A 23,938-nucleotide genomic window follows, 5' to 3' on the forward strand; every position below is an offset into this window, starting at 1 on the left:
AATGTGAACTTAGGATTTAAACTTCCACCCCAGCAGCAACATTTCTTGGGTGACTAACAAAACTCTGAGGTCAACAAAGAGACTTTATGTTTAACCAAAGTGAAACATGTCTGTGATGGTTTTTTACTTTCTAAAAGAAACTGCTGCTTAAAGTATCATAACATGATCGAGTTAAAGCAAAAGAATAAATGTGCGCCTGGTTTCCGATCACTTTTCATAACATCTTTATTGAATCTGTGTCTCAGTTTTAAACATATTTACAGATAGTTTCATTCATTTTGTTTTTTTGTTTTTTTAGTTCAGTAAAAATACAAATACAGAACACTCAGTTTTCAAAATCAGCGCCGCTCCCAGCGACTCGATGGCCGCACAGGTTTCAACTCGGGCTTCCTCCTCGTGACATGTAGGTGGTGATGATGTCAGTGTGATGTCAGAGACTGCGCTGTAACTACGGACTCTTAATGGGCATGATTGTTGAATGAAGGAAAATAACACGGAGGAAATAAAAGGAAGGAGGAAACAGTCTGACTACGACCTGATCAACACCACAGGAATGCTCTGAGAGGCCTCTCTGAAATTTTATAGGGGAAAAAAAACACCATGGCTGAAATTTTGCCGCATAAATCAAATAAGCCAGATAAAAAGTTACCAACATTTTTACTTTTGTGTTACATTTTTTCCAAAAACAAACAAACAAATACAATTTTCTAGATTGATCAAACATGAGCAGCGTTACGAAGAAGATCGGCTATGACTGTCTGACATCACATTAATGTAATCCCCGTTGCCTGCTTCCACTCCCAGTGTTGGAGTTAGTGATGCTAATCGACTCCTTCAGCCGACATCTGTCTGTGTTTGTGCTGTAAAAGCAGCAGGAGCTGTTGGTTAGCAGTCCCGCATCACACAGTATGGCTTTACTGACAGACGATCAGCAGATCTACAGTCTGCAAATTCTACTTTCATAAAAGGAAATGTTTGTTTCTTACATTTTGGCGAGAGGAGGACAGGGAGGAATACGCAAAGCTGTCACAGCATTTAATAAATGTGGCTCTTTTTGTGCTGTTATCTTTGTGTCCCAGCAGTTCAGGGTGATTTCTGTAAGAGTCTCCATAATGTGTGCGCAATTACAAAACCTACTGACCTATTACAAAACACAAGACAAAAGCATAAATGCAAAAGCATGAGCGGTCACGGCAATGAGGCTGGAAAACAATCTAAATCAGAGTCAGTGTTTTGGGGGGTTTTCAGCTTTTTGCGGTTACACTTTTTGTTGCTTAACTAAAACTGTCACTTTAACACGTGTGAGGTTTATGCCACACAATCTATTGAGTTCAGACGCTTATTGAAGAGCTCATGGCTAACAAAAAATAACGTGGGCTCTTTAGCTGAAGCGTTTCCTGTTTCTGTACGGTGCTTGGTTTGGTTTGTTGGTATGTTATATCTGATGTTCATGTAAAGACTTAGAGCAGGGGAGTTAAACATAAGGCCCAGGGACCAGAATCACACCACCAAAGACTCCAATCTGGCCTGCTGCACTGCTTTGGAAAATGGCAGACATACAGTTTGGACTTTTAACTATATTTCCACAAGTTTCACACCTTTTCCTGCTGACATTCCTTCATGGCCATTCATACAACACCAAAGTAATTAAGTAATAGATAAACAATTAAATGACAGAATGTTTTTTTCACTTGAGTCTACAGTAAAAGAATTTTGTGTGTCATTAATTTCTTACAATTTAAGTTCAAAGAGTTGTGCTCACAGGTTTCCTTCATTGACTACAGCAGCATTTTTTACCATGTAGATCAATGACAAACTGTCGTGACTGAACTTCCTCTCTTATATTAAGATATCTCTGGGATTAAATGTGCAGGTAAACATTTTTACACTGAGTCCAGCCCACTTAAGATCACAGTGGGCTGCCTGTGGCCCACGATGTAAAATGAGTTTGACATCCCTGCTTTAAAGCATCTAACCAAATCTGTGATGTTTAATACTGCTGTTGTCTTTAAGACGCTCCGCAAATGAACCAAAGCAGGAGCGGTATCTGGTTCTTGTGTGTCGGATAATCGCTTGCACTAACATTGCTATGATATGAGACAAGCTTACTCACATGTCTGCTGCCCTTTGGGACTTTTTAATGAGTCAGAGAACAGCCTTTAAAAGTAGCAGATCACATCAAACATTTAAACCCTTTAGTCAGATTCACATGGGAGAACTGTATCAGTCTTTTTTTTGCCAACATACCATTTTATTTATTTTTTATTATTTTGCAGACTGCATTACATTATCTGAGCAACCCGAGCAGTAAATCCATCACGCTGCATTAGCTGTACCACAGGGAGCTGTGTTAAGAGTGATAACTGGAGGCACTGCTGTTCTGCTAACGGAGCTGCACAAACTTCCATAAACAAGGTCAAGATCTTGACGCGAGTCAGAGTACGGAACGAGCCGAATGCTGCGACTTTCAAACCCTCACAGAGAACAATGGCTCTAAAATCTGGGCAAAAGATGTGCATCTGGAATAAAACACATCCCTTTACTGGAACTTCAGGCTTGTCCCTGACCTCAGGCAGCACTTACAAGTTTGACTCTGATAAAGTAACACAATTGCAGCTACATACAGAAAGTATTATGATCTAATATTAACTGAATAGCTTATTGTGTATGTAGTGTAATAACTCAAGTGGAACATGTTTGATTCCTTAAAAATGTATGTTTTTAAGAGTCCGACCAGAACATGTGCCTTAAGTATGAAACTGAAGCAAAAATTCAGGTGACAAATGATGCATCCAACTTATGAGGTGGGGTGGGTGTAGATATAGGATGCCAGCAGGGAGACCATAAGGTAAATTTATTCACCCTTCTCAGTGCCACACCTCTACCAACCTCTTCTTCATAGTCTTCCCATAAAAATGCACAAATAAATGATTTTCACCAGGTTTCATATTAACCACCAAACAAACATTCTTATACATAAAGCATGGTGACCCCATCACAAAATGTCAGGGCCTGAACATAATGTGCCTGATTGATGAAAAGCTGGAAAATAAGATGAGACAAAGGTTTACAGAAGCTGCGAGATGATGGGGGAAAATGTGAAAAAAAAAGCAGCATCGAATCCTATAGCAGCAGAATGGTTTTTTTAGGAGGGGAAAGCTGTGGCTGTGTCTCTAAATAGAAGAGGATCAGGACACATGTGGAGTGGTGAGAAAAGGGGAGGCCTGCTGTAGTCCCTGTCTAATTACTCTTCCACTTATGATGGCCATTTTTTCTGAAAACTGAGGATCAGAGGAGGCGGTGACCACTGCCACAAACTGCCCTCGCTTTGATGATGTGCCCATCTGCAAGCAGTTCCAGGTTGAAGTTCATCTGATGGAGGTTAAACAGGAAGTGGATTTGGGTGGGAGAAGCTGAGGGCTGTGATTCAACCCTGTGTCCCCAATATTGATTTTGTCCAAAAGGAAAAGAAAGAAAAACAAAAGTTGTGTTAACAGACCCTGTAAAGTCCTGAAGTCTGTCTGCTTGGAAACAAAACAAAACATGACACTTTCATCAGTTTAAGTGTCAAAGTGTTTTTGTAATCCTTCATAAAATCCCAAATGGACTGTCAGTGTGTCAGCTTGAGTCTGCATTGGAGTTTCTTCAAATAAAGACTAAAAGTGATAACAAAAAAAGGCTAATCACGCCTCTGGTTTGGAGCTCTGTCCTTCAGTAAAAAGAGTCGATTCAAGCCAAACATGAGGCTGAGCAGCACACCCACCATCCTTAAGATTCGAGCAGAGAAGATGGATCGACAGAGTCAAAGAGTAAAACATAGAAGTAGAGCGAGTAAAGTAACAGGTCCTCTCTGCTCTGTAGTGGTCTCTCCCCACCCCCCGGTTGATGGTCTCAGTTAGAAATCAGTTGAGAGTCTGAATTGTAAGTTTGTCTGGTGTTCGTGGGTGGGTTTTTCTGGGTAGGCAGGCAAACAGGCACACGCCCCCTGGTGCCGTGGTGGACAAAAAAAAAGAGCCAGCCCGTTTACCGCTGAGCAGGCTCGCTGCCGGGCAGGGTGATGTTTCCCAGGTGGAGGACTGGCAGTGGGTGAGCCTCCGTGTTGAAAACCCAGTTCTCCAAGGGCAACAGGTCATCGCTGGAGAACAGCAGGTACAGATACCTGAGAGAGGTGATGTGGGTAAGGGGAAGGATGTGTGAGGGGTGGTGGGTAACGGGGTGAGGAAGAAGAAAGAATTGCATGAGTTAGGTGAATATAATGTCAACAGTTTCTTCATATCAAAGTGGGAAGTGTCAGCCTAAACCAACAATTTAAATCCTAAACCTCTGTTTAATTTAGTGTTTTTACAGCTGTTGATTCACATCTGTTGTCATTGGTCAGGCTGACAAAAAACAGCCACAAAACCAAAACAGTTATTATTATTATCACACCCGAACAGCACAAACTGCTCCACATGTTGCGAGAGAAAACTGAATGAATAGACAGAACAACTCTATATGCAGTATAAAGAGTTTACTGCAGGAGGCCGGAAACTCGGTCCCAAACACAGTTTACACCGTGACTGAGAAGCTCTTAATTTCATTAACATCTAAGATTAATTAAATTAACACCCAATTTTTTAAAAAGATTTCAACTTGCTTGTTCACTTTTTAGCTCCTAAGTTCTTAACATAAACTCGGACGCTGGATATGTGTGACGATCAGCGTGACTGGCAGCCAATCAGCAGCCTTAGCTGACACTTGAAGCCAGCAGAGACAAAGATTGAGAAGAGACAGACACCAAAGTCTGCATAACACTGAGCCATTCAAATGTCATCCTCTCAGAGAGTTAGCAGACAGTGTGGCGTGCGACCTTTAACGACTTCTATACCAAAGACAGATCTTATTGGCATCTGATGCTTTGTGGGTGTTAATTTTAAACCCGTTACACTTGCAAATGAAGAGCTGATAAATAGCTTCGTGTAAACACGAGAGCTGACAGGACCGGCAGTAAAACTGAGCTTGCTTTGTTTTATGATTTTCTTTGGCCTGTCAGGCTGTCTGAGTGACAGTCACAACTGAATTACATCAGGTTATAAATACTGAACATTGTCAGGAGAAGATGGCATTCAAAGAGCCGCCAGCAGAGGGAACCAGACAGCTACATCAGTATTCAGTTCTCCCACTGTGTAAGAGCCTTCAGTCAGAGCCTCTTCTCCCTTCATCCATCAGTGACCACGATGTACCACAGAGCCATGGCAGCTTCCCTTCACGTTAGCTGACTTTATTTATTTGTATGGCTGTAAAAATATCTTGATACCTGTTCATTGTCCCCAGAGAAAAGAAATCACAACAATAACCTGGTGACTGATTCCATATGTACGAGCACAGCACTTCACTTGTTGCACCATTTTCTCATGTTACAGCCTCACTCCAAAATTCATTTTTCACCTCAAAATCCTACACAAATCCCCATTATTGACAAGATGAAAAAAGTTTGCTTGAATATCTTTTAAATGTATTAAAAATAAAAAACAATTATATAACATGTACATGAGTATTCACAGAATTGGCAACAAAACTCAAAATTGAGCTCAGGTGTATCGGGTGTTTCTACAACTTGACCCGAGTCCACCTGTGGTAAATTCTGTTGAGTGGACGTGATTTTGGGAAAGCACACACATGTCTGTATAAGGTCCAATAACTAAAGGTGCATATCAGAGCACAAAGCCATGAGGTCCAAAGAATTGTCTGTAGACCTCTGAGACAGGATTGTATTGAGGTACAGATCTGAGGTAGGGTGCAGAAAACAGCATTGAAGGTCCCAGTGAGCACAGCAGCCTGCATCATCTGTAAACGGAAGAAGCCTAGAGCTGGCTGCCTGGCTAATCTGAGCCATCAGGGAACTGACCAAAGCTCCAGCATTTTTCTGTGAAGCAAGGAGAACCTTCCACGAGCACAGTCATTTCTGAGGACTACACCAATCAGTCCTGCATGGTAGAGTGGCCAGACAGAAGCCTCTCCTCAGTAAAAGGCACATGACAGCCCGCCTGTAGTTTGCCAAAAGTCACCTGAAAGAGTCAGACCACGAGAAACAAAATTGTCTGGTTTGACCAAACAAAGATCAAACTCTCATCACTGCTCATCACCTGGCCAATACCATCCCTACAATGAAGCATGGTGGTGGCAGCATCATTCTGGGATGGTTTTCAGCAGCAGGAACTGAGAGATTATTCGAAGTGGAGGGAAAGATGAATGCAAACACATCCTTGATGATAACCTGCCCTAGAGCGCTCTGACTGGGGCAAAGGTTCATCTTCCAACAGGACAATGACCGTAAGCACACAGACAAGATCACAAAGGAGTGGCATCAGGAGCCCTCTGTAAATATCCCAGAGTGGCCCAGCCAGAACCCAGACTTGAACTTCTTGGGGGAAATCTAAAAATGGCTGTGCTGTGCTGATGCTCCCCATCCAATTTGATGGAGCTTGATGGGTTCTGCAAAGAAGACTGGGACAAAATAGGCCCGCCCCCAAAAAATAGACCAAAAAAACCCAAAACAACAACAAAAAAAAAAACTGGCCAAAAAATAGGTGTGTCAAGCTTATTACAGCCTGTCTTTGTGTATCATACTCAAAACGACTTCAGGCTGTAATTGCTGCCAAAGGTGGTTCAATAAAACATTGGACAAAGGTTTGCAAGAATTTCAAGCAAACTTTTTCACTGTGTCATTATGGGATATTCTGTAGAAGTTTGAGGTGAAAAATGAGTTGAATCCATTTTGGAATAAGGACGCTACATGACAAATGTGGAACAAGTGATGCAAATACTTTTCAGCTGCACTAAAAGTATCAGTAAGAAGCATTATTAAGGGTATGCTCATTGGCCAGCAAATTGTTATTGACGACCCAGTAGCCAATGAGCACGTGGTCACACAGTCAATAATGAATAATTGACCTCTCTTTCTCACATTTGGTTTTAAAGCGTCAAGATGGAGACCGCAAAAATGTTCCATGCCTCTTGGACTAAGATATCGCGGTAGCTAAAACTATTTTTGACAACCTAGTATGACCCATACAGACTCTGTAGTGACTTGATAATTTTCTAATGCTAACAAGAACAAAATCAACCATTTTTGTTCTGAGCAAATAAATTCAGCAGTAACAGTTGGGCAAATCTGCTGGTTGCATTCAGCCCCTTTCGCATTCAGTTTGGTGGTTCTTCACTGCACCAAACTATTTCTGAGGCAACACAAACACAAGAGCACAAATGCAGCACAAATGCTGCAAACTTTGCAGGAGCTTCACTCAATGTGATTGAGACTGTTGATGCAACTGAGAATGAACACTTTGAGTTTTGCCTCAAACTTACCATACATGTTTCTACAATGACCAAATACTTAATCTACAAATATGTACGAGTGCTCTGTTAGGACAAACTCTTTAATAAATAAATAAATAAACAAACATCAGGTTAGAAACTGACTGCTTTTATCTTCTTCCACTTCTGTTTAACAGATAGTTTAAAATAACTGCAATTACTTTTCTCTGGTGAACCCCCTCAGTCAGTACCCATCCACCCACACTGAATTAATCATAAGAATCATTAATTAAAAAGCATATTGACTATTCATAGTTTCTGCCAATTGATCTATCCATTAAGACAAACTTACTTGAGTGTCTCGGCCAGGAAGAAGCTCTGCTGCACGTCGTCATAGGTTGGATTAGATGAGTAGACGTCCTTCACTCCTGAGAAACCTCCACTCACCCTGCAGTACTTATCAATGGCCTGGAGAAGACGGGGAGACAGGGGGGAGGATGAGCGGTAGAAGGGGGAATAGAAGAGAAAAAGATGGAAGGCAAGTTGTAGGATGAAGTGTAGAGCAGAAACAAGGAAGTTGAGAAGACAGAAAACAAATGAAGGCAGAACAAAGAGGAAAAAGTGGACAGAAATAAGAAAATGGTAGAGGGAAGGTTTACATGACAGAAAAGCAAAATGAGGAGAAAGCATTAGAGTGGAGGAAAGGTGGGGGGAGGGGAGTACAATTTTAATAAGCTTATAAAAAGCATGGTGTAATTAATTTCTTTGCGTGTGACAGATTAGAGAGTGTCCTGCGGTGACATACAGGAAGCGGCGGCTGCACAAAATGTGAGGAAAAACCAGATTACCACAACTGCTGCCTTTCTGTTTTTTATACTTCATTCAACTTTTGTGTTTTGTTTTTACAAAGCAGTTTCATAATGAAGGTACACACTCATTTGGTTCCTGTTATCCTCCACCCGTGGGAGCTGGAGTGCAATGACAAAGTAAACGCTTTCTTAAGGTGAAGTAAAGCCCGTGGCCATCCCACAGGGGTATTTACAATCTTCTAATCAGGCTCTTTTCACCTTCATCTGCACATTTCTACTGAAGGCAGATTTACTGTTGCAACCAGATATTTTTTTTGTTTTTTGGGGGGTAAAAATGTCTTTGTTCTCATTTTTGCCTGTGCATGATTCCTTTCGAGACACGCGGTTCTTTCAGGACAAAATGACAACACAGTCGTAGGTGGTTGGGATTGTGATGTAAATCCCCCGTTTGCTCACTTTCGAGGGTTTATCGCCGATTCTTCAACCGTGAAAGATGTGATGTGTCAGTGTTTCAACAAGCGCAAAACAACAAACACGGAGCGCAGCCGGGCCGACAGCAGCAGGAGAACCGGGTCCATTAAATGATCTGATATCTGAGCATTGTGCACTGCGACTCACACAGACAGCCGAGTCACTCAACGCTCTGAGTTTAAGCTGTCGCTAGATTCTGATTTCCATTCTAATCACGCTCAACTTACACAAGTTATGCATTTATAAATCAATCTCTTGAGCACAGGCCCGTTAATGAGTCCTGTTTTTGTGGATTCAGCAAGCACGCTCAGCAAGTCAATTCCTTTTCATTCCTTCTATCGAACAAAGGGTCCAGATTAGAAAACAGAGCACACTTTTGTAATCCTGCTTCTCAATATTCACATCTATTGATGCAAAACAACAGCGGCTAACACATATTCCACATATCACAATGCTTTTCCAGACAGCTTAACTGGATGATTCCCTACTACAAACAGTTGTGGCTCATTTGCGAGCAGGTGCTTTCCCTGCCTGCACACACAAACCAGAAGTAGCTCATTAGAAATGCAGCAATCATCCACCTGGCGATACACACAGTCCATTCTTACCTGTGCGCTCTACTGATTTGTGACACTGAAAATTGGTGCTTCTGCTCATGCCTTATTGACACAGAGAGTGCATGGAATTCAAAGTGTGATATCTGTCCTTGTCTTTCAGTTTGCCCCTGTCTCCCTCTCTCACCCTCACCTACACACACCTACACACACGTTTCTCTATCCTGTCCTCGAGTGACCGTTTCACTGTCAGTTTGAACCATAATTCCAGATTTTCACGGGCTGCTGCGCCCGGCAAACGTTTGCCCTTCCTGATCTGCACTGCAGTGCCCCGCAACAGCCAGTGCGGCACACGAACACGATAATAACAACCAGAGTGTATCATAGATTAGGTCCAGGCACTTAAAAGACACATTTAAACACAAGTCACATGAACACTTGAGGTGACACTCAACAGTCTGGAAATTTCAGATCTTTCATATTTTACACAATGGTAGGGGTATCTGCACCCAGAAACATAAAAGACACATGCGCGCGCACACACACACCCCCGCACATACACACATCCACCCACCCACGCACCTCAGCACCATCTGTGCTATATAAATTATCCGATAAAAAGTCTACCTGTAGGGAATGGAGTGCAAGGCGGAGCAGTGTTCCTGCCACAGCCAAGTGAGGACACACTGCACATAACAACAGCTGGGCTTCACCTCTGCATGCACACGCACGCACACACACACAAACACACACATACACAGGTAAAAGCCAGCCAATGTTAATAGCTGCTGTGAATAGAGGAAGCGTGACAAACAGAGCCAGGTTTGGTGTACCAGATGGATGCAGCTGGGGTACGTGTGTGTGTGTGTGTGTGTGTGTGTGTGTGTGTGTGTGAGTGTGAGAGAGAGACTGAGAGCAAGAGGAAAGGAGGAGCTGAACTTTAAGGCAACAAGCAGAGAAGAACACAGGTGTTTGTGAAGAGTGGGTGCTGGGGTTAAGAGAGCAATACAAGAACAGAGTAAGGTGAATGAGGAAGGAGAAAGCCTGAGGTGTTACGTCAGAAAGAAACAGGTGAGAAAAGCAATAAGATATAGACATGGTTAAATACAGGCAACGTGTAAATATTAAGGCTACGTCCACACTAGTGTGTTTTCGTTTGAAAACGCGTCGTTTTCTCTCCGTTTTGGCCTCCCGTCCACATGTTTTCGGTCAAGGAAAATGCAGCATTTTGAAAACGCTCTCGAAAACACATACATTTGAAAACGGTGCTTTTGCGTCGCAGTGTGGACAACGAAAACGGAGACTTTTTGAAAACGATGACACATTTTAGTCATGTGATGCAGTCATGAGACCGATTAAACTAAGATAGCGGAGGGCATTATACAGCAGTTGCTTTGTTTGCTCTCAATTTTGACAGCCCTATTAAAGATTAATATCAGTACATGCTCCAGATAGCTTTTCTTCAAATTCTTTCATTCTCACTCACTATTGCAACTTTGTACTTTTGTGTTACTCGCAGCAACAACTCCACCTCATGGTTAGTCCATTTAAAAAACTGTGCTTTTCCTCGACATTTTGCCGCGACGTTTCAAAGAGCAGGAAAGTAAATAAATAGCAGACAGGAATGAGGTCGAATCTTCTTGCGTTTCACGCATGCGCAGTGCTGGAACGTAAGCGTTTTTGGCCGTTTCCATGTGGACGCACAACTATGTGAAAACGTCTGAAAGCGACAGTGTGGACGCGGAGCGTTTTCAGACGAAAACACAGTTTTCAAATCTATCCAGGCTAGTGTGGACGTAGCCTAAGAAACGGAAACTCAAAAAGACAGCATGAAATGAAAAAGAAACTAGATATAAAAGAAGGCTCTTAAACCACCCTACAGAAAAACTCCAGACAGGTGTTAAGTATGCGGTGCTTTTACACAGGAAAAGTGAGAGTGGAAAGTAATGCTGAAAGCTCCAGTATTTTGTTAACAAGCATTGATTCAGGTTTATTATGAAGATGCATATTTAACATACTCAATTAATATGCAGCATGAAATAACACATAAGTATGGTTGAGCAAATGGGGCTGACACAGAGTGGGAGAGTTTCAGTACGCAAACAGAAAAGAAACTCTGAGGACTGTCTCACTATGTGCGCTGGTTGCCTAAGTTAATGCCTGTGTATAATATTTAGAGTGCATTACACTTCTGATGCCTCTAAGGGCAAAAGATATGATAACCAAAACAATGTATAAAACGCAACACTGTATAAAATGAGCAATTTATAGCATAAAAACTTCATGCAGAAAGTCAACCTCTTTCTTCTGCCCACATAATTTAAAAACACTTTCTAAACATCACCACTCATGATTAAGCTTAAATCTGTCAAAGCAGAAGTATTTTGTTCCACATACAGAGAAAATGTGAAACCTTGACCACTACACAAAGAAAGGAGATGGCAGCTCTCTTTTGCTGTAGGGCACGTCCACTTATCTGTGCAGGTTCTCAATCATCCAGGTCACGGTAATCTTAAGTACTTGATTCTTCTTCTTTTTCAGATTCAAAAAGATGTTTCAGCTCTTCTTCTGTCCTGACAGCTGATGGGCAATCCCAGGTCTTTAATCCCAAGTGGGGTTGTCACCACTGAGAGTCAATGACATATGCTGTCATCATGTCAGTCAGTAAGGTCACATGGGTCAAAGTGTAAAGGGAGGTTCAATTGCTTCAGAAGGGATCTCAAGACTGGGCAATAGTGGCTGCTAATTGGTGTCATAGGCCACCACAACACTGTTCACTGATGGTTGTTTACACTGGACGAAGATGTCTCCTTTACCTCTCTGTCAAACCATCGGTCTTCATGGTTTAAAATGTGCACAAGTGCATCTTCATGTCCTTTCTCTTTTAAGTGTAGATGTACAGCTGACTTGTTCCTGGCTTTACTACACTGGGCCACGTGTTTTTGGAGTGGTTGTGTGGCCTTTCTTACATAAAGGCTCAAGCATTCTCCACTGCACTGCACATTTTGCACAGCTCATCTTGAGTTAGGATAGTTTGTCCTTGGAAATAACTGGTTTTTGTCTAAAGGTTTTGTTAGGTCTGTGCACTTCTCAGACAAACCATATTATTGTTCCCCCAGCTGTTCTGTTTCTCACTTAATGTCTGGCACTCACTTACCCCCTTAGTGGAAGGGTCAGAGCAAATCAACACAAGTTTGTACAGAGTGATCACTTTTATCTTAAGATGACACATTTCCATTTTGTGGGAGTGGTCTCTTCCAGGACAACAATGGTCTTATCCACAGAGTTTGAGAGGGTCACGGTTTGATGAGGATGATGATGTTTTGGCCTTCACAATTTCCAGACCTAACGCCAGCTTGCCATTGGCAAGGAACACTCCAGCTCAACTACTTTTTAAGCTACACAATATCTGAAAGCTGTTACATGCTTGTTTGTAGTTTCCCACCTTTCATCTGAAATATGACATAACCACAAGACAGAATCAAAACAATTAGTCTAATTAACAAAACACAATGTTTAAACTGTTTATTTACCTGTTACCAAAAACTTAACTGAAACTTCAGGATTTCTGAATCAATAAAACTTCTTGATCAAGGGCAGTACGACGTAAATAAGCTGTCATATTTATTAGCATTGCAGGGTGTATATGCATTATTAAAAGAGAGGCAAAGATGAGCCTTTCAGCACCAGCTCTCTTTAGTGTCAGTCACACCGAATACAATCACACTTCATAAACACACCTGCTAATAGATTTGTCTGGAACATGAGCTCGAACACACTTCCTCCCACTCAGAAAAACAAAGAAAAGGTGACAAGAAGATTGGCAGGACAAAAGAGTAAAGTCAAGAGGGAAAAAAGCAGTAGCTGATGATGACAAGCAGGCCAATTGAGATTTATACATAGAAGACACACCGAGTCCCGTATAGCGGGTGAACTCTTTAATCCTCTGTCAGAAAAGTGGAACAGAGGGGTGAAATGTATAGAGACACTTTCATTCCTCTCCCATTTCCATATTGAAGCACCAAAGCAAGAAGATCTAATAACACATCAAAACATCCCACCACTACATTTTTCTCCACATATGGAATCAAACTGAAATGCAACAAGACATTTCTGTCCAGCTACATGAGCACAAACCAACCATTAGTGGTTATTATGGAGACATTTGTACAGGGTGTTTACTGTAAGGCCAGGACCTCACATCCTCGTACCACACTCTACATTATGCATCAACTTGAGGAGACAATCAAAGAAACCTGCGAGATGTCAATTTAAATCCCTTCATTGTGCTCTTTGAAGTTTGGTGAGACCTGCACTGCTTTCATTTCATATATTTAAAGCTACCATAGGTTGCTGATGATGCTCTGCTAAAAGCACAGGCATGGTGAAAATGGTTTGAAAAGACGCATTTATTCCGTCGGTGACATGCTTTTAGACGAGAGGCAAATTACTACTACTAATAAAGCACAGTCTGACCTTCTGACTCAAAAGTCGATATTAAATATGGTTTCTACTGCAAAAAACAAGCTCTGTTTACTGTTTCAATATGCTATTTACCTTCTAATGGACGCAAAGCAAAGAATATTTAAGCAAAGAAAGAAAAATGGAGAAAAAAACCCTTCAATGGGAGTATTGTTAGTTCATAATGAACAGCTAGACAGTTGGAGAAAAATGGAGCTTAAAGATCTGGTTAATAACGTTAAAAAATTCAACAAACCTAACTAAAAACTAACTTTGAAACATCTTTGATAAATAGTACCGTTTGCTTCATGAGTATTTGTAGTCACCTGCCTTAACCACTGAGACTCACAGTTCTTCTGTTGGTAAACTTACATCTTCCCACTTTGTTAAGAGATTTATTCTAAATGACACTTCTTCAGCTGAGAGTCTAAGAGTGAAGACACACACAGAACGCTCACATCAGAGTGGGGGCCCTGTGAAGTGCGCGCTCTGCTCTTGCACTTGCCTTTATTTATACACAAGAAAAATGAATACATTTGTTCAGTGACGTGAGCATATGTGTGTGTGTGTGTGTGTGTGTGTGTGTGTGTGTGTGTGTGTGTGCGAGGTCAGAACTGCTTGTTTGACTTCTTACTATCGCTGTGGGAAGGTTCAGATACAAATATCAGAACACGTTTTATAAAGAACAATCAGTCCAACACAATGAAAAGTACAATCAGTTCTAAGCTAGGAAATGATCATCATGCAGCATTCTATCACAAGTAAACTTATATCATTAAAAGCTTTTATACTGACACACTTACTCCTTTTCTTTTCCATTTTTATTTTCAAAGTCTCCATCAATTAGCTTTCACATGACGTCACTATTGGTGAGCCCACCAGGAAAGGCAAAACAAGACTCTTCTCTGGTAACTTCCAGTTATTTTTACCAAGTTTGTTTCACCAGAATTTACGGTTGCTAGCAAAGTATTAAGTATGGCACTGTGTGTAACAACACTCATCCTGACTAAGGATTTTTGCTTCAGTGGAAAATCTACACCATAGCTACGTCACAACCGCAAGCCATCTGAAACCCTACAACGTAACCTCCCTAGAACTGTAACTACATATCGCGCCGACGCAGCAACTATTGTGATTGGCCTGTTCAGTAACCACCGTCTCCACAACAAACAGGGTTGACAATGGCAGGTCAATAAAGTGACATGGAAATACGTTTTGATTAGACTGATGCTATATAAATGACCCAAAATGCTCCTGTAAAGATAAATGGCACAGTGGTGCAGTTGTTAGCACCGCTTAACTTTCCACAGTCCATGATCAGTTAAGTGGTGATTCTAAATTGGCCAGAGACGTGAGACAGATAAAGTGCTTGTATAGTATAAAGCGCTGAATGCAACATTAAAGAGCTTTGAGTCATCAGTAAGCCTAGAATAGAGTCTAATCTTACTGACCAGGACACCAAATTAGTGAGAACTAAACTTGAAAAAGAAGGTGACAGTAATGAATGAGCAAATGCAAAACAAGAAGAAAGAAGGAAAAAAAAGAAAAAAAGCAGCTCCAGCTCCAAATAAGACAGTTAACGAGACAAGCTGTCCTCTGGCTGGGGAACCTGTTACTCAACCTCCACTTGTCCAACTTTGAAAGCAATTTTCAAAAGTTGGCCGTTAATTGTCTGCATCCAACAGAGCTGTGAACAGTGCTGCGAGGCACCAGTGCCAAAGGACACCTTGTGCTTATCAGAGACATGAGCAAAATAAACGCTGACAACACAAAAATATTTAGTCCCCCTGAGATGAGAACGGGTAAAGAAAGCTGCATAAATCTTTGGTGTAGTCTAACAGATACAGAAAAAATGGGTTTCATTTTGTCTTCTGTTGTCTTTTATTAGGAACCACGCTATGCACTACAAAGGATTCTTCCCAAATTAATAACACGTGCGTGAATCCAGAGGGACAGCGTTTCTAATTGTTTGCACGTTTGTGTGTCTATGTGGACTCCACGTTTTCACTTTATTTCCTGTTTCAAGGATAAGACTCAATTTAAAAATGCAAAAACATTTCGTTCCACATCCTCTCCAGTAAGTCTTTAAAAACTGCCTGCAGGTATTAAAATCTAATCAAAATGATAATCAAGACTAAGATGTATACAAAGTCTAATCTCTTTACCTGTGCTGCTTCCCAGCCCCACTGTCGGTACTTGGGGTCATGGGTGAACCTCCACATGTACCAGTAGGTCTCGATGACCTCCGGCCGCAGGATGTAGTACTTCTCATTCTGCCGAACAGCCACCGCCTCGAGGCCGCTGTCGAACTTGAAGGCCTCTGGGCCGAGCTTCAGCACTTAAGAAAGAGAAAGAAAGGTGAAATGTAAAGGAGAGGCCAGGAGGTAGAAGAGAAGGGAGTAAAGGTAACATTGGAAGAGGTAAAGAGGCGAAAGGAACAAGAAGAAAAAGCCAGAAAATAGTTGAATGAATCAGGAAGGAAAAGAGTGATAAAATAATTAATGGTTGAAAAGAACAGAGAGGAGATAAAGATTATCTTTTGCTCCATGCTTGTCTTAATATGAAATAGTGCCTGTGTGTGTAAGCAATAAAAAGCATCCCACCCCACTGATTTTACAGGCTTTTCATCTTTTTACAACCACTGCTTTCTGCCAATTAAGTGTGATAGGCATTAAGAGCCTGAGTGGAAAATTACAGAGGCTGACAAAACAGTGACAGGACTGTCCCTGAAAGGATTAAACACACTGACATGCATACATATGTGTTGACGCACACATTTAATAGCTCCCATTAATCGATGCTTATAAAGAAACAGGCCAGCTTTAGACAGCCTGACCACAGCTATCAAATTCTGACTCTCTCCCTTTCTATTCTTTGTCTCTTTCTCCATCTTCATTTGTTGCCATGGTAACCCATCCTCTCCTCTCTGTCAAGTAAATAGTATATATTTATGCTTGCAGGAAATGACAATAAATAAAGCATTAATAATAAAAAAGAGCTGAAAAACAGATACTTTACTAACTGCATAGTTTCCAATTAGGACAAGCAGAATTAATTGTTGGTTGAGTCACTGGGAGGATTTTATAGATGGATTTACTGCATGGGCAAACTGGACACAATCTCAGGGCCTGGTGATAAGATTTATTTTTTATGTGTAAAATGTATCAGTGTATATAAAATATTGGAGTAACTGGACCTTAAAATACAGTATCTATTTAAAATATTTTAAACAATTTGCAAATTAGTTGCTTAAACCATAAATAACGTTAGGATCATGTCAAATGGAAATTGTCAATGTGCTAGCAGGAGTGGATGAGTTTCCGAGCTATAGTCCTGCCTCCAGTGGGTGACCTGAATGCTAATGCAGCTAGCCCGAGTTTACAGGAGAACTGGAGCTTTGAGACAAGTGAGAGTGATGTTAGCACTACCAGGCTGTGCTAAGAGGGAAACTGACTGTGTCCTCTGACATCTACTGTAGAGGATAACGATACTCTTTCAACATTTTCCTAACGTATATAGTTAAGACTATTAAACACTACCTGTCAGCATCTGATCCACACAAACATGCAAATGTTTAGGATGTTAGAAAGTGGCTTAGAATAAAACAGACCCTTTAACAGTCACAGTGATCACTTTTCTCTAGCCTGTATGCTTGTGTATATAGTGCTTGTGTATGCAGCACTCCACTGCTTCCTCACCTGTCCTGTCATAGGATTCGTGGCAGGTGTGCGCAATCTCAGCTCCTAGCTGCAAATAGTGTCCGGCCTTGTCGTCAGGTGAGCCATCGGCACCCAGTGCAAACATGCCTCCGGCGAAGCAGGCCAGGTGGCCCATCTTCCTCTCCAAGTGTCCATTCTTCCACTCGCCAATGAATGTCAGGCCACCATTGGATTTGCGTATGAGGTGGCGCTCGATGGCCTACAGGAAGAGAGAGCGTGCAATTGTGGAAACAGCAAAGGCTCTAATGGGAAGTGTCAACATTTCAGAGAAGATAAAGACTCAGAAAAGTAGAATATAGCAGTTTGTTTTCAGTAACAACATGCCTGTGAGTGTATTTAAGGAGATAAGGTGGGAAACAGGAATGACAATATTAATACTGGTATGTGGACAGAAAAAGGTTACACTGTTTGAATGGGGCATTGACATTGAGGGCAACTGCTTGAGGGTGAGGAGGGTCAAACAGAAGAAAACTAAACATAGCAGTGACGGTCACATTTGAAATCCAGCCACATCCTTCACCCTTTGCTCTGCAGCATCTGCTCTGCTCAGTCTCTGATGCTCTTAATGATGAGAAGACAGCTTCATTAACATCTGCTTTCGACTAAATCCACTCCTAGTTTACTTGAAAACAAAGCAATATCTTCCCTTTGCAAAGGTGGATACTGAAGCTGGTCAGCGAGGACTCTGTGGTTATTAAAAAAGAATAACTGCTGACATTTCCAGTTACAGCTCTGACTCATCTGCATGCAGTATAAGATTCTTCATAAAAGAAAACAATCTGTATTTTAACTTTGCAGTGTAAGTCACTGCGCTGTACCTCAATGGCATCATCGTAGGTCTTGCGAGCCTCTGTGTCAGTCTTGTCTGACATGAGCCAAGCCTTCAGCAGGTACTCATAAAAACTGTCCCCGAGTCCTCCAACGGACGTGTGATCTGCAGAGAGAGAGACACAAAGAAAGCTTCAAGTGTCACCGCGTGAGTGAAAGAGGAAAACCAGCAAGAGCCAAATAAATGAGAAAGCCAAAGTGAATTATTTATTTTTTGACTTTGCCTCAAAGTCCTTGGCAGAGTGTAGCATATGGCATCAAAAGCATTTTTTTTTAAAAATCAAAACCTTGGGCATTTTTCTTCTCTACATCCACAATATATCTGCAGTGTGCTTCCTCTCTTTTCCCATTTTGTTTACCCTCTCCCTGATGTGTGCGCTCACATTTCAGTGTCCCCCATCGTCCTCGTCAAAGTTTACACAGCTTTCATGCCTGCCCTAATTTCCAGGACACCACAAAATGAAAATAGGATGCCAGAATTTGGCAGTCTAGGATCACAATAAGAAAATAACTGTCTGAGAGCACTCAGGGCCCACTCTGATGGCACTTTGGTCAGTTTCAGAGGCAATTTTACTGACCCACAAAATATTACTAAAAAAACCACAGGGCTTGAATGACTGTAAATTATCCCATATATTGCTGACCTTTTCTACATTTGGTTTTGTGAATGATAACACTGCAAATGAATTGGTGCCTCAACCACTTTTGCACAGATGAAATGTTTATTCAGCTCTGGCTTCACTCGGGGAAAAACTAGAATATTCCTCATCCTCTATAGCTGTCTTCAGCTCTGTGTAATCATAGCTGATATTTGAGCAGATGCTTTTTGTCTCATCATCAAGGAGATTCTTTTCTTTATGTGATTAACATGCCCGCAGGTAAATGGAGGGATGCACAAAAGACAGGGAACAAGGAAGATGAAAAAGCAATCTAAGCAATGAATTATTCATCTTTAGTCCCAAAGAGTGCGCAAATCTCACAAACAACCTTGAAGACATTACCGAGGCCAGTGTGCGCTGACGGATGAGTTTTTGTCTGCATTTCACATGTGTGTGCTTGAGTCAGTATTTACACAAAAATGACAGCAAACAGCTGAGAGCCTGTGTCTATGAAACTACTTAAAAATGAGCACAGTGAGGTAGTCAGAGCGTGGAGGACCATTTGGAGGGTTAGATGACAACTACTCTGATCCCCCAAAGAGTCTGGGCACTCTAACGTACATGACAAGGTGCAAAATGGAGACTAGAGCCAGGGGAAACAAAGTGGACTCACATTACAAGCAAGTCCACTTTATGTTCTAGCGTTCATGTTTGGGGGCATAACAAACAGCATGTCTGACCTTTAGGAAAATGAACCTCAGATAAAGTAAACGATCAATGTATCGTGGTATTTTGCTTAGAAAAGGGGCATTTGAGATGGTTGGCACAAGTCCTCTCTGTTCTTTTAATGCAAAGACCCACTTTTTAAAAAATGTGGTTATTGATGAATCCTAAACTACTGATAGCTTTAACAAACTATGTGGACAAATGATGAAAACTGCCAGATTCTGCATATATAGGACTTCCGTATATCTCTGTTAACTGCTATTTCATTGTTAGTTATTAATCACTAAATAATTATTGTCTAATTATGACGTTTTGCTCTTTTTTAATATTGTGACTATTTGACATTTGGAGGGATATGTTGTCTGAGAAAAAACAAAAAAATGAGCACTACCACCCAGAAAGATACCGTGTGTGCCAAGTTCAATCCATTTAACTCACTGTTTGTGTGTTTGAGACAACTGAAATGTGATATCTTCATGAAAACATGTGTCTCACTGTCCCAGGATCAACCATTGTTTTTCTTACATTTTTTTGTTTTTAAGATTCTAAATAAAGAGCTGAGCTGTTCGGAAGTTTGGTGAATGATGAGCCAAACCTTTTCATCTGCTGTTATTAGAACCCGACTGATATATCGTTTGATATCAACTCTTTGCAGATTGCAGATTTTGGAATTTAAAACAGCCAAAAATAAAAATGTAAAAAAGTAAGAAAGACATGAAAGAAACACTGTGTTGTTAGTGTTGATGTTGCATAGTTTCTTCAGCAGATACATTTCGAACTTCATTGTTGGCAACACATATTTGACATGCTACAAACACAAAAATCTGCTGATTCAAGCAGCAGAGATTAAGCAAGTTAATCCATAACTTTCCATTTTCAGATAACTTGACCTCTGACCTTGACCCTGAGGTATGGTATCAAATAATTTACCGTCTACTTATCTACTTTCAAGTGAAAAAAAACAAAAATAACATTTAATATGAAATTAAATTACTTGGAAAAAGGGTTGTACAAATTAAAACATGCCAAGCTCTATCAGTCTTTTTCTGTTTTGGTAGTTTTATTACAACTCTTTACTCATACTCTGTTTTACTGTCACCTCTCACACCTTTAACTTAGCATCCGCCCACATATACCCCCCAAGCTCCTATCTCCGTTATTTTCTGTCAATCAAAGCATCTGGGTCATGCAGAGAGCACCTGCCAATCAAAGGCAGGGTCTGCTGAGGTGGCAGCTTCAAACACACAGACAAAGACGCATGTGTAAAAAGACGCCTTCATAAAGCTTCACACACGTTCTGTTTCAATGCAGAGGTCAAGGACACAGGCTGCTGGGATAACACAACATCTTTGCATCTTATCAAAAGAGACAGTATAATGATTTTATGTGAAGGACCCGAACCAGCAGAGATTTTTTTTAAAAGCTGCAATAACAATATATCAAACAACTGTCTTTGCATATACAGCTACAATGAAAAGTGGGAACTCTTTCGGATCACCAGGATTTCTGTACTAATTTCTCATACAAAGTGACTGATCAATATTTATTTCACAATTACACACTGTTGTCTGTAAACTGTTGTACTTTTCATGACTTTACTGAACACAGAGTGCTCCCTTATCATCCAGGCTGTTAGTGCACTCTTTAATTTAGCGTCCTTTAAAGCCTTCTTTACCATTTCAATTTAATTCAATTAATTTATTTATTTTTTTAATTATAGAGCGCCAAATCATAACAGTCCCCTCAAGGTGGTTTATATTGTAAGGTAGACCCTACAATAATACAGAAAACCCCAACAATCAAATAGCCCCCTCTTTGAGCAAGCACTTGGCGAGAGTGGGAAGGAAAAACTCCCTTTTAACAGGCAGAAACCTCTCACAGTCTAAAATCAAGACCAAGCAAGTGTTTACCCTTCTCCTCCCCAGAGGGTTCTGTCCTCCTTAGCTCACCTTAGGACACCTGTGTTACAGTTTAACAGATTTACCTCCCGAGTCAAACTTCCCACCGGAGCGAGTTGCACTGCGCTTCACACCAGAAGCGAGAGACCACTCAGGGCTCTCCTCCTCGCCTCACTGTCAACTTCAACTGTAAACTTTTGGTGGTTTAAGATTTTGTATCCTGAATTTTTTTTTTTTTTTTTTCAATTAATCATTATTTTAATAACATCTTTACTGATGTTCTTTGGGTCTTGCTGCAGCATCTCAGTTTTATTAAATCCAGCGAGTCTAACTTGTTCATTTCAAAATCTAAGTTTTTGACCCAATCCATGTCCTACTCCTGCAAAGCAGCACAGAGGCACACCCCCCATTCGGCACTGTGAGAGACTCCTCTGTGTTTTTAAGAAGGTGAAATAAAGTATATCGATTTGTTTTGTCAGGTTGTGTCTATAATTGTGAGCCAGATTTAAATTACACCACAGTACACCCTGGAATTCTTTGTAATTGTACATAAACTGTATATAGAATATGGTCGAGTTATACTGAAAATGATGGATAAATTGTGGCCACATTATAGAAAGAGAGAGCAGATTTCTCCTGTATTGGCTTCCCTTCATTGGCTTCCTGTTAAATCCAGAAATGAATTCAAAATCCTGCTCCTCACATACAAGGTCTTAAATAATCAGGCCCCATCTTATCTTAATGACCTTGTAGTACCATATCACCCTATTAGAGCACTTCGCTCTCGCTCTGCAGGCTTACTTGTTGTTCCTAGAGTATTTAAAAGTAGAATGGGAGGCAGAGCCTTCAGTTTTCAGGCCCCTCTTCTGTGGAACCAGCTTCCAGTTTGGATTCGGGAGACAAACACTATCTCTACTTTTAAGATTAGGCTTCAAACTTTCCTTTTTGGTAAAGCATATAGTTAGGGCTGGACCAGGTGACCCTGAATCCTCCCTTAGTTATGCTGCAATAGACGTAGGCTGCCGGGGATTCCCATGATGCATAGTTTTTTTCCTTTCCAGTCACCTTTCTCACTCACTGTGTGTTAATAGACCTCTCTGCATTGAATCATATCTGTTACTAATCTCTGTCTCTCTTCCACAGCATGTCTTTACCCTGTCTTCCTTCTCTCACCCCAACCGGTCGCCGCAGATGGCCCCGCCCCTCCCTGAGCCTGGTTCTGCTGGAGGTTTCTTCCTGTTAAAAGGGAGTTTTTCCTTCCCACTGTCGCCAAAGTGCTTGCTCATAGGGGGTCATATGATTGTTGGGTTTTTCTCTGTATCTATTATTGTACGATCTACTGTACAATATAAAGCGCCTTGAGGCGACTTTTGTTGTGATTTGGCGCTATATAAATAAAATTGAATTGAATTGAATCGATTATGGACTTCAAAGAAATGAACTTCACAAACTAGTCAGCAACGTTCCATTAGAACACTGTTGGACTCTGCACCACAGTTTACTTGGCTATGATATACACTCTGCTCCAAGTTCTTTAAGCAGTAGTGACAGCATCAGAAACAATGGAGCTGGAGCCACACAAATGGATGATCCCAAACAGGTTTTCCAGCATTATATTGTGTGTAATATGTTTTCACGTAACAGAAACATTAAGGTGACACAATGTAACTACTCTTACAAAAGGTAACCTGATCATAGACTAGACTACTGTGATCAAATAAAGAATATAGGAGTCAAAATCGAGGTGGCGATTTTCCTAAAATATTCAATGAACAACCATTTGTGCCAAGACTAAAATGTTTTCACTCATCAACAATACATTCAGTCTTATTGAAAGGAGGAGAAAGGGAAAAAAATGACAAAACATAAATAGGCTTCTTTCAGTGACTCGATGTCAATTCAAGATGACATCAATGAGAATGGGAACATTATTTTCTTGTACACGAGCCAGAAAAGTTGCAAGAAAACTGGCAACAAGTGCAGAAGCAGTCAACATAGCTGCTTTATCCAAGCTGCTGTACACTGCATAAATAATAACTTTTTAAAAACCAATTTAAAGAGAGCTCTGAATAAAGAGTAGTCTGGCAAAATGCCAGCCAAAATAAATAATAAAAAGTTTTAAAACTTTTATCAAGCTGCAGAAAGACACCGATACTGTTGGCAAATATTCTTTACAAGTGTAGGCAGTTCTCTTAATCTTCAGGTTGTTTCTTGCCTACACTCCTTCCGTTGGGAGAAAAAAAAAGTAAGGAATGAATAATAAATTTGCCAACTTTTACCTGTAGCAGTGTGTACAGCCTGTAGATAACTGAACCTATGTAAAACACTATTCTCCCAATGACGTTCTGTTTGAGCTATATTTAACTCTGATACATGAAAATCTAGAGATGAAAGACAAGGACTGTATACACAGGAGCAAAGCAGAGTCACTGCGAGGTTCCAAAGAGGGAGTGGGTGCTGTGTGTAGATAGGCAGCACTGTGTTACGCTAAGACAGAACAGTGTGTGGCAATAACACTGTCAGTCACAGCTGGATCTCATTAAGAAAGGGGAGCTCAGACTCATTCCTCATTAGTCT

At 40.9% G+C, this 23,938-nt stretch overlaps 1 protein-coding gene across 1 annotated transcript in view; it reads right to left on the bottom strand.

Moving 5' to 3' along the window:
* Nucleotides 1-207: 207 nt before the first annotated feature.
* The window catches only part of man1a2 (mannosidase, alpha, class 1A, member 2), a 124,865-nt gene continuing 101,134 nt past the window's right edge, over nt 208-23,938 (bottom strand). The window contains 5 exon segments of the mRNA XM_003456598.5: nt 208-4,159; nt 7,649-7,764; nt 15,757-15,929; nt 17,290-17,509; nt 18,129-18,244. Of these exon segments, the coding sequence (XP_003456646.1) occupies nt 4,024-4,159; nt 7,649-7,764; nt 15,757-15,929; nt 17,290-17,509; nt 18,129-18,244 (761 nt within the window). The 3' untranslated portion in view covers nt 208-4,023.

This window comes from Oreochromis niloticus, linkage group LG16 (genome assembly GCF_001858045.2).
Source record: "Oreochromis niloticus isolate F11D_XX linkage group LG16, O_niloticus_UMD_NMBU, whole genome shotgun sequence".
Lineage (NCBI taxonomy): Eukaryota > Metazoa > Chordata > Actinopteri > Cichliformes > Cichlidae > Oreochromis > Oreochromis niloticus.